This window comes from Amblyomma mixtum, chromosome 5 (genome assembly GCF_055824585.1).
Source record: "Amblyomma mixtum isolate Tamu chromosome 5, ASM5582458v1, whole genome shotgun sequence".
NCBI lineage: Eukaryota > Metazoa > Arthropoda > Arachnida > Ixodida > Ixodidae > Amblyomma > Amblyomma mixtum.
The window spans coordinates 123,430,047-123,445,143 of NC_143016.1; the positions used below are offsets into that span (position 1 = coordinate 123,430,047).

At 46.0% G+C, this 15,097-nt stretch overlaps 1 protein-coding gene across 1 annotated transcript; it reads right to left on the reverse strand.

The window, feature by feature from the left end:
- Nucleotides 1–8,501: 8,501 nt before the first annotated feature.
- On the reverse strand, nucleotides 8,502–10,751 carry LOC149343586 (uncharacterized). Its single transcript, XM_089547023.1, has 3 exons — nucleotides 10,740–10,751; nucleotides 9,690–9,836; nucleotides 8,502–9,086 (listed from the first exon to the last, which is right to left on the reverse strand). The coding sequence occupies exons 1-3, from the start codon at nucleotides 10,749–10,751 to the stop codon at nucleotides 8,502–8,504; spliced, it is 744 nt and encodes a 247-aa protein (XP_089403149.1).
- Nucleotides 10,752–15,097: the final 4,346 nt, after the last annotated feature.

Consider the following 15,097-nt stretch of genomic DNA (forward strand, 5'->3'; position numbering starts at 1 on the left):
GCCCTTAAGATCTGCCGATATCACTTCTGTTTTTTTTTCTCTGAGGCGGGGGGGGGGGTGAAGAATACCAGGCCAGAAGCAAGAGACACATTTTCCATTAGTCCCGATTTCACGCCGGAGTACAGCAACCTAGCACTTCTTGTTTTTGTGACAGGTTATTGAAGGGAGGGAAGTGATGCAGCGATGGCGTAGAGGTAGAGCATCCGCCTCGCGTGCAAGAGGACCGGGGTTCGAAAATCGGTGCCAAGCAATTCTCCACCGGATAAAAAAAAAAACAAAAACTCCGCGTTTCGATGGAATTGCATAACCAAGCTTGGAGTGCGGCCTGATTTCGGTGACCAGAACCGACAACGCACTTGCTCACCAGAACAGGATTTGGCCACCCTGGTGTAGTACTTGGCCACAACCTTCTATGAACAAACCAATTAACCCTCGGCCCTCAGTCCCCAGCGGCTGCGGAGCAACTGACCAAGGCGGCGGTCAGATCTGTGACGCAGCGGAGGGTGCTAACAATCTCTGGCTCCGGACAGGCCGCCATTGGAAACTGAACCTGGCAACGTTTAACGCAAGAACCTTATCAAGTGAGGCTAGCTTAGCAGTGATATTGGAGGAATTAGCCGGTATTAAATGGGATGTCATAGGGAGTGAGGTTAGGAGGACAGATGAGGCGTATAGAGCACTAAAGGGCGGGCATGTACTGTGCTATCGTGGATTAGCAGATAGACGAGAACTAGGTGTGGGATTCCTCATTAATCAGGATATAGCTGGCAACATCGAGGAGTTTTACAGTATTAACGAGAGAGTGGCAGCTATCGCAATTAGGCTTAATAAGAGGTACAAGCTGAAGGTGGTGCTGGCCTACGCGCCTACATCAAGCCATGATGACCAGATAATTGAAAGCTTCTATGAGGATTTGGAGTCGGCAATGAACGAAGTAAAATCACAGTACACTGTACTGATGGGCGACTTTAATGCAAAAGTAGGTAAAAAGCAGGCTGGAGACAAGGTGGTAGGTTACTATGGCATAGGTTCTAGGAACAGTAGGGGAGAGTCATTAGTAGAGTTCGCAGATAGAAATAATTTACGGATTATGAATACCTTCTTCCGCAAACAAGCAAACAGGAAGTGGACGTGGTAGAGCCTCAATGGTGAGACTAAAAATGAAATAGACTTCATACTGTGTGCACACCCTCGCATCGTAGAGGATGTGGGGGTCTTCGGTAAGGTCCGTTGTAGCGACCACAGAATGGTAAGGTCTCGTGTTAGCTTAGATTTGAAGAGGGAATGGAGGAAACTGATGAAGCGAAAGGCTATCAACGAGTTAGCATTAAGAGGGAAGGCAGAGGAATTCAGAATGTCGCTGCAAAACAGATTTTCTGCTTTAACTGAAGAAGACGACCGTAGTGTTGAAACAATGAACGATAATCTTACAGCTATCGTTACAGAGTACGCCCCAGAAGTAGGTGGTAGGATGGTTCGACAGGATACCAGCAAGCTATCTCAGGAGACTAAAGATCTGATTAAGAAACGCCAAAGCATGAGGACGTCTAACTCCAGAGACAGGATAGAACTAGCAGAGCTATCGAAGTTAATAAATAAGCGCAAGGCAGCCGACATAAGAAAGTTTAACATGGAGAAAATCGAGCATGCTATAAGGAACGGAGGTAGCCTAAAATCAGTGAGGAGAAAACTTGGCATAGGTAAAAACCAGATGTATGCGCTAAAAGACAAACAGGGCAATGCCGTCAGCAATATGGATAAGATAGTTGAATTAGCCGAAGAGGTCTACACAAATCTATACAGTAGTGAATGTAATCATCAAGTTACTAAGGGAGGCAGTCGAGCACAGCAATGGGACATCCTGCCAGTAACGAAGGAGGAAGTAAAGAAAGCCTTAGGAGCAATGCAAAGAGGGAGAGCAGCTGGTGAGGATCAGGTAACAGCAGGTTTGTTGAAGGACGGAGGAGAGATTGTGCTACAAAAACTAGCCACCCTGTATACGCAATGCCTTCGGACCTCGAGAGTACCAGAAGCTTGGAAGAACGCTAACATTATCTTAATTCATAAGAAAGGAGACGTCAAGGACTTGAAGAATTACATACCAATCAGCTTATTGTCCGTTGCCTACAAGGTATTTACTAAGGTAATCGCTAATAGAGTCAGGACAACCTTGGACTTTAGTCAACCAAATGATCAGGCAGGCTTTCGTAAAGGATACTCGACAATATACCACATTCACACTATCAATCAGGTGATAGAGAAATGCGCAGAATATAGCCAACTCCTATATATAGCCTTCATTGATTACGAGAAAGCATTTGAATCAATGGAAACCTCAGCTGTCATGCAGGCATTGCGGAATCATGGTGTAGAAGAGTGTTATGTGAAAATATTATAAGATATTTATAACGATTGCACAGCTTATAGTTCTCCATAAAGGGAGCAATAAAATTCCAATACGGAAAGGTGTCAGGCAGGGAGACACGATCTCGCCAATGCTCTTCACTGCCTGCTTACAGGAGGTATTCCGGGGACTGGAATGGGAACAGTTGGGGATAAGAGTTAATGGAGAATACCTGAGTAATTTGCGATTCGCTGATGACATTGCCTTGCTAAGCCACTCAGGACAAGAACTGCAAAGCATGATCAATCAGTTAGACAGGCAGAGCAGAACGGTGGGGATAAGAATTAACATGCAGAAAACCAAAGTAATGTTCAACAGCCTAGCAAGGGAACAGCAGTTCGCAATTGGTAGCGAGGTGCTGGAAGTAGTAAGACAATATGTCTACTTAGGGCAGGCAGTGACCGCAGATCCTGATCATGAGAGGGAAATAACTAGAATAAGAATGGGGTGGAGCGCATATGGCAGGTTCTCTCAGATCATGAATGGTAGCTTACCAATATCCCTGAAGAGAAAAGTATACAACAGCTGTATCCTACCGGTACTCACCTATGGGGCAGAAACGTGGAGGCTAACAAAGAGGGTGCAGCTTAAGTTACGAACAACACAGCGAGCTATGGAAAGGAAAATGATTGGTGTAACGTTAAGAGATCGGAAGAGGGCGGAGTGGGTGAGGGAACAAACGCGGGTTAATGACATCTTAGTTGAAATCAAGAGGAAGAAATGGGCTTGGGCAGGGCATGTAATGCGAAGGCAAGATAACCGCTGGTCCTTAAGGGTAACGGAGTGGATTCCAAGAGAAAGCAAACGTAACAGGGGACGGCAGAAAGTTAGGTGGGCGGATGAGATTAAGAAGTTTGCGGGAATACAGTGGCGGCAACTGACAAAGGACAGGGTTAATTGGAGAGACATGGGAGAGGCCTTTGCCCTGCAGTGGGCGTAGTCAGGCTGATGATGATGATGATGATTGAAGGGAGGAATATGTTAGAAAAACACCCCTTGCTGCGGCGATCGCATCTCATGCAACGATCCACCCGCTTCCGCTGATCGACATAGTCACTGCGGTGGCTCCGTAGGTATGCCGCTTGGCTGCTGACTCGAAAGACGCTGGTTCGATCCAGGCCGTGGCGGTTGCATTTTGATGGTGGCGAAATTCTATAGGCCCGTGTACTGTGTGATGTCAATGCACGTTAAGGAGCCCCAGGTGGCCTAAATTTCCGGAGCCCTTCACTACAGCGTCCCTCGTAGCCTGAGTCACTTTGGGACACGCCCGTAAATGAAACCGAACCAGCAAGTAATACTGGTGCGATGAAAACAATTCGGCAGTCGGAAAAAGAGCAGACCGCGTTGTAGCGTCGTCGTACGCCCGTACGGCTAGGCTCTCGTGAACCGCATAACTGAGTTTGAATACGCCGAAAAAGTTCATCGACAGATTGACCTGACCGTTAGTGCTGCGATGTACAGTCTGGAAAAAACCTTTAGCGCTGCACATGAATTTTTTGAGGGTCGAGGCTGTGTAAGCTGCTGGTAGGGTTAGCCTTTCAATTCTTCTGCCGGCAGTTCACCCACCTTAACGATGTTCAATATTAAATGGAGGAGCTTGGGCACAGGTCGGCTTTCTAGGAGGGCGACGCGGCCACGCGCACCCATGCTCAAGATGATCATCAGCTGCTGCTGTTATCATTTTGAGTCCTGATCAGTGTCTTGAAGGTATTTTGGAGAATGCGGGAAGCCTCCCTTATATATAGATTTTTTGCGGCGCAGCGCTCTTTGACATTTCTGCCATTTTGATCGGCGCTTGAGACTAACGGGGGGGGGGCATTTTGATGGCTGGAGCAAACGGTCAACAACACTCAAACAAGTCCCAAAAAACAGTGGGCAAGAAAGGGAAGTTACAGGATTATGAGCAAATACGAATATTGACCTACCATATCCTATAACAGACAACCAAAAATTATTAAATGGGTTTGGTTTATAGGGTTTAACGTCCCAAAGCAATTCAGGCTATGAGAGACGCCGTAGTGAAGGGCTCCGGAAGTGTCGATCACCTGGAGTTTTTTAACGTGCACTGACATCGCACAGCACACGGGCCTCTAGAATTTTCCCCCAATGAAATTCGACCAGCGCGGCCAAGATCGAACCCGCGTCTTTTAGGTGAGCAGCCGAGCACCATAACCACTGAGCAACCGCGGTGGAGGCGGGATAATTAAATAAAACAAGTGACACTATTACATACTCATCAGTGACTAACACACGAAAAGAAACAGCATCTGAGCATCCGCAATTTAGTAATGGGCCATGACATATTACATACACAACACTTGGTTCTCTGATCTATCATAACAGAGCAAAAATGACAGTATCTCATCAATATAACCTCTACCAAAAACAATGCGTAGAAAATCTTTTCCAGTAACAATTTTCAGTGCTCAGTAACACGTGTATAGCGTTACCGTTCAAGATTGCGTTCACTTCGTGTTTGCAAAAGACATGAGGATAAATTCCTTCTTTGCCAAAGCGCTCCACAATATTTACAGGGATTTAAAGCATGTCCTCCTCAAATCGCTGACAAGCGCACGTTGATCTTTGCCCTTCTTCACTGAGAAGAAAAACAATGCTCATCAAATATTTCACTCAGTACAGTCAACATAGATCACAATAATTAAATCCCTCTACAGGTGCGAGGAAATGAGCAGGATTGACTACGGGACATGTGCTTTGGTGCTAACTACCAAGCGATCATCCGAAATGTAACACGCAAGCATGTGGGAACAAGGAATGAATGTTTATTAAGAAGTGCTCCGGTATTCATACCGGCAGCTGTTCAGCTCAGACATGCGCAGTGCTTGTCTTGTGTGGCGCGTGCCGATGACGATGCACTCTGCCACATCTTCTCTTCATCGAAAAAAAAGTACGGAAAGGAGAGAGGAAAAAAATTAAATAGGCGAATATGCATAGATCCGTCAGATTTGAACAAGGCTCTCCTGAGAGAGCACTACCACATGCCAACCTTAGAAGACGTAGTACCGAGACTGTCTGGAGCACAGTACTTTTCCACCTTGGACGCGTCATCGGGGTTCTGGCAGGTAAAGTTAGACGACCAGAGCTCACGAATATGTACTATGAGCACCCCGTATGGCAGATATATGTTTTTACGTCTGCCGTTCGGCATAGCGTCGGCTCCAGAAGTTTTTCAACGAGCTATGCACGGAGTAGTAGAAGGCCTTACTGGTGTAGCCGTTGTTATGGACGACATTTTAGTCTGGGAGCCGGCGCGGTGGCTTAATGGCTATGGTGCTCGGCTGCTGGCCCGAAAGACGCGGGTTCGATCCCGGCCGCGGCGGCTGAATTTCTTTGGAGGAGAAATTCGAGGCCCGTGTACTGTGCGATGTCAGTGCACGTTAAAGAACCTCAGGTGGTCGAAATTTCCGGAGCCCTTCACTACGGCGTCTCTCATAGCCTTAGTCGCTTTGGGACGTTAAACCTCATAAACAAACAAATTTTAGTCTGGGGAAACACTCGCGAGGAGCACGACAGCAACCTGTGTAATTTGCTGATGCGGTGCAGAGAACACAACTTGAAGCTTAACAGAAAAAAGTATCATTTCTTGCAGTCCAAAGTGCGTTAAATGGGCCATGTACTGATACGGGCCATTTAATGACACAAACGACGGTGAAAACCCGCCCCCCACTTCTGACACCATGTAACACGCAAGCATGTGGGAACAAGGAATGAATGTTTATTAAGAGGTGCTCCGGTATTTATACCGGCAGCTGTACAGCTCAGACATGCGCAGTGCTCGTCTTGTGTGGCGCGTGCCGATGAGGATGCACTCTGCCACACGAAAGCCAAATGAGACACGTCCTACGAACAGATAATACACCTTTCTGGCTGGTTTATGCACTCACTGGCAATGATGTATCACTGTACCAAGTCGACTGTAACCCTACCGGAGCAATGTGATGCCAGCGGAGCGGTTCACACATTGACATTTTACACAGGAGCGCCAGTTCTTTGCGTGCGTGCGCTCTTATCGAACATCTTCTTTCTAAAGGCATCAGGTTCAAAAATTGGAGATCACTGCAGTCTACTCAATTGGAGAAATGCGAAACCATTTGCGTTTTAATGTCAGAAACTTTTTATCTTGCAAACCGCTGATATCGCCCAGCACTTATCACGTGACCATTGGATGGCATCCGGAACCTTTTTTTTGCAAGTAATCATTGTCTTACACAAGTACACATCCCCAACACACTTTACAGCCGTACCGCCACAACGCGTAAGCTTCGTGCCCAGAACATGCTTGAAGCAATGACCCTCCGTGGGCGCATAGAGGCAACAAAGCAAAATAGAAAACCCTTCGTGGCGTATGCGCTGCGTTCCCGCCTGGCACAAAGATGGCCTGGGTCCGAATCGCAATACCGGCTAGTTGCTTTTCCGAAAGGCCATTTTCGTGTGGATACGTTCCGCTAGCACTCTCTGCCGACAGGTCCTGTACCTGACACTCATGAGACAAGAAATGCTGTCGCATTAGAAAAGTACGAATGGATCGTGGCTGGGATAGCAAAAGAGAAGCACGCATATGTGCCCGATGAGAACATGTGGCACGAGCACGAAAAGTGTGGTTTGGTTTAGTTTATTGGCGTTTAACGTTCCAAAGCGACTCAGGCTATGAGGGACGCCGTAGTGAAGTGTTCTTTAACGTGCAACGACATCGCACAGTGAGCAGGCCTCTTGAATTTCGCCTCCATCGAAATTCTGCCGCCGTGGCCGGGATCGAACCCGCGTCTTTCGGGTGAGCAGCCGAGCACCATAACCACTGAGCCACCGCGGCGGGGCACGAGCACGGAAAGCAACGAAGAACTTGCTTGAGCACGAAAAGTGACCCAGGAATAACGCTGATACGCCGCACGCAACGTAGTAAGGAGACAACGAGATGCGTCAGCCGTGCCGGCAGTAGCCAGCATTTAGCGGCGAGTGATCAGCAGAATAGTCAAGGTGAACGGCAGAAGAGCCGCTGCGCGCTGGGGCAGCACGCGAACATGAATTTGTTTTTGTTGTAAAAAAACTTTATACTTCCAACCAAATGTACACGAAAAAAAAACTGAAAAGAAAAGTAAATATAGTGGTGTCCTAGCTGGTTAGAAGACCACAAATGTTTAACGAATTATTTTTCTTATATTTGTGTCTTTGTCGTCGATACAGTTAGAGCTTGAGTTCCACTCCCCGGGTGATATTGCTGGCACTTGAATGCTATCAAGCTCTGTCATCGCGACTTGTCTTAGTTGGCCGTGCGGATGTCGAGGCCACCGCTCCGACAACCACCACGTCGACGCAACTGATGGAGATGTGGTCTCGACTGTGCTGTAGTCAATGTTCCACATATAATTTATAGCATGCACAGTGCGTATAGGAAAAACACGACTTCGAGATGGGTCTTTTAGACATGACATAAGTGGACGTAGATTTGTCGATTGAGAATTTTAGAGAGGGGTGGAAAATGTCTCAGAAAGTAAAAACGTACCTTCCTTTTTTTTTTGGCTGAGTAGTCCTGCAGTTAATGATGGCTTTGTGCTGAGCTTCATCACCGAAAATAACTCGTTCTTTTGGAGTTACCTAGCTATCTTGGTGATTCGCTCATTGCAGCACCAGTAATCAGTAACAGAGCTGTACTTATTCCGGACTATAGAACCCTATCCCGTGAAGTGTTCTTTAAACAAAATCACGAATATGATTCACAATTTCTTGAGCAGATTTGAACAAATACATATAATACAGTGACTGGGCAGGGCTTCCAATGGGGTTGAGTCAAAACATACGGCTTGTAAAAATACTCCTTTATTGGAAGATCACTGTTCGAGTACAAGGCATCATGCAGTCAGTTCATTCACGCTGGTCATATGGGACAAAACATATGAGTCGTGTTTGGGCTCTGATAGCGGACTGGGAAATTGATATGACGCAGTAGAGTGGTATTACGAAAAGCAAAACTGCAGTTAAATGAAAAACAAAACTGCAGTTAAAGGTATGAACCTTACACTCCGCAATACCCATCCGTTCCTATCCGCAAGATATTTCTAAAACTCTACGGTAGCATTTGCTATCTGCGGCGGTATCCGTATTGACCGGCAGCCCATCCAGCGGCAGCTCCGTAGCCACCCGGGGCATAGCGGCCAGCACCATAGGCAGCGCCACTTTGGCCGTATGGAGCGTATCCTCCGTAGGCATATCCACCCAGGGCTGGCCCACCGGAAGAAAAGCCGTAGGGACCGTAGCCACCGTATCCATAGGCGCCAGCGTTGCGACCGTATGGGCCGTATCCGTATCCGCCGTACCCATTGTAGCCGCTGCTGTAGCTCGGCACTACACCCCTAGCGCCATAGGCAAACGGGGCGACTCCGGCCGTTGTGCCTGCGGCTCCGCCTGGTGTCGGCGGGACAACCGGTGCGGCGTTGAAGACCACGTCGGCGCTGGCACCGGGAGCGGTGCCTGGCTCGTTGGTGTCCACTGTGGCTCGGAATCCGTTTGCATCGGCTATGTAGTTGACCCGGCGGTAGAGGCCGTTTGCGTCACGGTAGCCGTACGAGCCGGTCTTGGCGTTGTTGGCATCGCCCTGCTCGCTGTGGAACTGGCGGTTGCCGTACTCGTCCACATTGTCGTAGCCGAAGCTGTATGGCTGAGGCGGCTGCGTGAGTATAAGAGTGCATTCGCATGACCAGAACTCCACTCTAAAAATGCATTATTCTACGCTGACTATTAAGCGCGGTTTACTTTGGAATGCCTGAATCAATCATGCTTGAAAATGTTCTTTGTAACTAGCTTTAAATGCTTGCGGGGAACAAAACGCGAAACGCATCTGCAACCTTGGGACGTAAGGTTGCTGATGCGAGTTGTTGAAGGTGCATAAAGTGGGTATGGCGACTACGTTAAGGAGCTCAGACAATTGGAGGATGTGCCCTACGGGATTGTTACTCGATTTCGATTTGATATTCTGCTAGTACATGATAGACACTCCGAAAAAAGAGAACCACGATTCTTGCTGGGGTTTCATAACTTGCTCCAAATGCTGACACTGGCAGTTATCTTTAGCCTGGAGCTCGCGTTGCTTGGCTATGCTCTCCCTCAAAGAAAAGCCATGAGGCTATTAATGACACAGGCTACGATATGTGCTTGGAATAATAAGCTAATAATGGCAAGGAAGGGAAGATGTAGTGCGCGCACGAAATGCGCCATTCTATTTACAATGGCTGATTGTAAAGGAAACCAAGCACAAGTTTTAGCCATGTACCGTGGCATAGTCGACGTAGCCTCCGTAAGGAGCGGCTGCTGCTGATGGGGAGTAGCCACCATATCCGGAGTTCTGATATGGAGCTGCGCCTTGGTGGTCGTGTAGGGCCGATGTGCTGGCCACAAAGCAGGCGACGAGTAGTTTCATCTGTTGGAGCCGATGGAGTGTTGATACAGAATCATGTTTTCATAATGACAGCATAAGCGGAGCTGCTATTAGGCAAAGCAAGGCCGACAGGAAAGTGCCCTATACCCATAACAATTGTGCAGAAAAACATTTTTGAATGCGAAAGAGTTTACCGAGGCAACTTTTTCATATAGTGGAAGATTTCAATATAGCAATCAATATATCCTCAGATCTCCTCTCGGCCCGCTTGAGTTTTTTTTTTGCTGTTTACATTTTTGCTACGGTGAGAAGCGCTCCTCCTTGGTTTCCTGTGGCAGTTTAAGAGCTCGATGCGAGCGATGGAAAAAGTTTAAAAGAAATATTTTGGTGCATATAGTAAGAATGGAGCTTTACCTTCGATACTTCAATATAAGTAGCTTGCAATTTTTCAATGTTCAAAATTTTTGTCGAAGAATGCCGGACATGATCACGACTGTGTTTTGTTGCATGCTTGGGAAAGAAAAGAATTTCGTATGAGGATGGTAAGACATTTTACAGCAAGAAGCAGGCACTCTGCACTGCTTGGAGGTAATCTGCATGCCGGCTGAAGGTCAATGAAAAGAACCGTTGCTGCACCATCTGAAATGCTATTCTCCGTGGAAAACGTACGAGAAGTTTCGTAATAAGAATCCCATGGAGTACATCATGAAACGAGCACTGGAGAGATTCAATATTTTTTTGGGAACTGCCCACTCAGTGTGATAGAATGTTCTGCTATCTGTTATTTATTGTTAGACTTCTCAGCTTAGTGACACCCATTTTACTAACACTTCGTATGATAAGCTTAGTACTGTTGGATATAAGAATGGCATCGGTGGAAAATGTTTAACGAAGGCTGTCTAGTTGGCACATATCGGATTGGTACATAAAAGGGAAAGGCCTCACCTGAGGGAACATTTCAACTTGTCTGAAACTGCGGAGTGCGTGTCGCAGTTGATAGAAGGATGGTGTATTATCCAAGCGGCTAAGCTGCGACAAGCGTTGTTTGTCTGTGCTAATAGAGTTTGCGGCGTCGCTTTTATATGACGGCGGCTCGCAGAGAGTGTTATGTGGTTGCAAGGGCAGGCAGAGGAATTAACTCATTTTTGTTCTTGTTTACTTCATTGTGACCGGGTTAGGTGGAGAGAGCTGCTGGGAGATGAGTGGCTCCTTCGTCGAGAGAGAGTTTTTTGCGGCAAACTGCTTGCTCAGTAGCGTAGCAAACAGGCATAAAACGATTTCGCGGTTTTCGCTATGGGTGCACGATATGGAAGGAACGCAGTCTGCCTGTTTTTTCAGAAAGGTTTAGTTTTTTTTCTGGTGAATGCAAGACCAAGGTGTTGACAGCTGGCGTTCTCGGTTTCTGAGCTTTGAATTAGTTTTTTTTGGCCGTGAAAAAGATGAAGTACTTTTTATTTGCGGTCTTCCAAGAAAGGAGGAGGGAAGATAATCATGATACCAGAGTTGGGATATACAGGGTCTTGTCCCGACATCGATACGATGTCCACCATACTTGTGTGTAATCAGTAACCACAATGAATAATAATGAACTCAAAATAAAAAATACATTTCCTCACATTGAATCGATTGGGTTTCAATTTTAAAGTACCATTCCGTCACTTTGAATCGATTCGGATTTAATTTTAAAGTGCTTTTTAATATTTAACAATGAGAAACAACTAACAAGTTCAGTATCGGACGTTATTCTCGCCTATTCCATCGTATGTGCTAAAGGACGTGTCTCCAATGGTTACCCAGTTAAAAAAATGCAACCACTAAAAGGAGCCCAGCGCGAGCGCCTTTTGTATCCTTTCAGAGCGCAGAAATACATCCTCAGAACGCCGTAGCGTCTTGGGGCCTGAAGGCCGCATAGGGGCGTCCCGTGAACAAGGATGGTGCCTTTTGTACGCGTCATTCAATGCACTTCTTTCGGCACCCGTTGAATGGCGCTCGTCTGGCCGTTTTTGGTGCTTGCGTTGGCATGACCAGCGTGCACTTTCCCGCGACCATATTACTGAAGTTCACTAAAAGTGTTATTATTGTGTCCCTAGGTATAAGTCGGATTTAAATAGAAGACAACTGGAATACCATCTTTCCACAAAGTGACATGCGAGATAGCCTTGCGAAGAAAGTGGCTTGGCGCATTTGCAGCGCGCGGTTTGCAGCAGAATGGTATATCAGGCAACAATAAAGTGGACAGCGATCTTCAAACAGGTTTTTATTGAAAGGAAACGATTCATAATGAGAAACAGTACCTTCCTTTTCATTGTATATCGTAAGGACCTGCGGTAGAGGGTAACATGAGAGCGGAACAGGATGTCCATTAACAAGAGTTAGTTCTAAAGAGCCTATAGAAACTTCTGCAGGTTCCACCTCTAACTTGGTGTCATCTGCAAAAGTTATAGGCCTACCAATAACAGAAAATAATGCCATCTTGGACAGAATACCCGTTTTTGAAAGTTACAAGCGGAATAAAAGAGACATACACAGCAGGGCACAATCAAGTTACGTAACAACAAAAAAGAAGTAAGTATAAAATGAAAGGAGGGAGACCACGCAAGCCAAATCCTGCGCCTAAACAGTCAACATGCAGTAGGGGGAGCTGGAACAACTCAAGGAGGACATCCCTGCTTCCGCGCTTTCTACATATAGCAAAAAAGGAGCCAAGAACCATCCTGGCACTTAATTTGTGGGTGATCCGATATGAAATTTTAAGAAAAAAAGGCTGACTTGGTGTGCCGATAAAACTCGCTGCTGTGCTGTTCTGATACGGCTGCCTACAAACGGGGCCACAGTGAAGCACGTTTGATACTGCCGAGCAGAATGAACCTGAAAGGTGCGATTAAACAGGACTGACAAACCTGGTGGAAGCTGGGCTTGAGGCTGAAGCTAGAAAATGGTATGGTTTTCACGTAGTTAAATGGAGTAGACGTGCGAAGGAAAGCATGTAGCCCGATTGTCCCATGGTTTTGCGTTGCTTGATCGTTGGCATGTCTGGTGACAATATTAGACTCAGGTGAAGCTTTGATAGAGTTTGAGCTGATCTGATCTGTTCGCGCTGACGCGGGTTCGAAATCTTGTCGCGGCAATATTTATTTTATTTCTGCTTAGGCTGTTGCTATGCTAGGTTTGGCCAATGTCTCCCTCAAGATCACTCTCACACAGCACACAGCTACAGCTGGTGTTCCAGCTTACCTGAGCTCCTTCCCATTGGCTACAGCTTGCGTCTCGCTCCTCCAAACTAACCCGAGCTTACCCAAGTTATTCCGAGGCTTCACACAAAGTTCTTGGCTGGGACCGCGTTATCTAGCGCTTTCACACAAAAAGTTGATGGTGCCGTAATCACGGGTATGCTCTCACATCGTTGATAATATGCGCTAAAAAAAAAAAGAAAGGTTCCTTACAGCACGCATTACTACTGCTTTGTTGGTAAACTGAATTTCGCTTGGGGAAATGGTAGCTAAAGTACTATTTTAGCCAATTTATTTCTTTCTTTTGTTACTAATGTATCTCATCATACAAGCCTGTTGTAATCGCATAGTTCTTCACTAAGGGCCACATTGGTACTCCGCTTCATGGCCTGGCATGATGCTGTTCAATGTGAAAAAAGTATAAGCTCACAGTTCCCGCATTCAGAGAACTTTTACAGATAACCTCATTGTAAATATATATTTAATGAAGTTTGCTAGGAATGGTACTTCGATATACGAAGCTCAACATCCGTGAATCCAAGGCAGCCTACAAGTTTTCACCCATGCCAGACTAAGATAATGCACTCCCCGTTTTTAGCGCATGACGTTCGACGGAAGGCAGAAACTTCATCATATTGCCTAAAATATGCATATGATTTACAAAAATGTGAGTTGAATCGGTGCACTACGTTAGTCGAAAGCACTTGTGACTAGAGATGTAAAATTTCAAGAAATTTTGAATGGCATGAAAAAAACCGTTTTTTTTTCAGGGTTATTTCATGAAAAATTGGAAATTTTGCAAAACGTGACAAAAAACAGATTTTTTTGCAACAGCACAACGATCAATAATAATGCTCCGAAATTCAGTCGAATATGCAGTTATAGATGACATATTGTGAAACGAACTTGTTGTTCTATTGCACCGAGAAGATAAATAATGATTTCAACTTCATGCGAATATGGAGATATATCATATTTGTGGAACGAACTTCTTGTTTTATTGCACCGAGAAAGGAAACATGAAAACTGATCTACAAGTCACTCCATATCGGACTCAGAGTCAGTGTCACTGGATGCGGCACTACGCGCAGGAGCATGGATTGAAGCTGTGTCCACAGCTACGTTCGACTGCACATACACAAGCTTTCGAATCCGTTCCCCTGAAAGCCTGTTGCGAATCTTTGTATAAACGTGTCCGAAACGTGACCAGTTTCGTTCGCAGCTGGCGGATGATGGTGGTATCTGCAGCAGTCGGCAAGCCAGACGAGTTAGCGGCTGGTTGGTGCAAAGGCCTTGTCACCAGGTAGATGAGGCCACGTGCTTCGCTGAAGACCCCTGTCCTGGAATAAATTCCTGCGGATGTCCTGTACTCTGCTACGTTGGAAATCAAGAAGCTAGGCTTTATTTTGGCTAAAACCGCTTACGTGCACAGCAGCCTATGTTATTTATGCCATGTGCGTATCGCTGTAGAACTAACAGCCATTTTGTTCTACTTCAGCCGTGAATTCAAGTATTAGTGTGTTTTTAAGTCAAACCTGGATCTTATATCTGACCTGGCCTTCAACCCGCGCACTCGCAGCACGAACGTTTTAAAAGCACTACCTGGCACCGGCAATGACGACTGCTCTCCAATCGCTCAACGATGCACGCTATAATGGTTTTCAAAGCAAAAACAAAAATCTAAACTAAAAGCAAGCTGTCATAAAACCTTAAAATTGCATTGTGAAATTTTCGATATTTCTTTCCATTTTTCCTCGTGTGAAAAAAACGAAAAATAAAACGTTTTTTTTTTCAAAATTGCAGTGTTTTTTTAGGCCTTCACATCTCTACTTGAGACCCGGACAATACTGATATAACGAAGTTGACAAGCTGCACTCAAGAGTTATCCGTCACTTTAACGACTATGTTGCAACACCTGAAAGAACAAGCTGGCCACAATTGCAGTATGTTGATTGCAACGCCGGGACCAAGCATGACATTATCGAAAAAGCTTTTTGACTCGTTTATGCATCCTTTAAGATACAGGCGCCACAAGTGGGCATCCACTACAGTGGTACCGACATACTCATAATT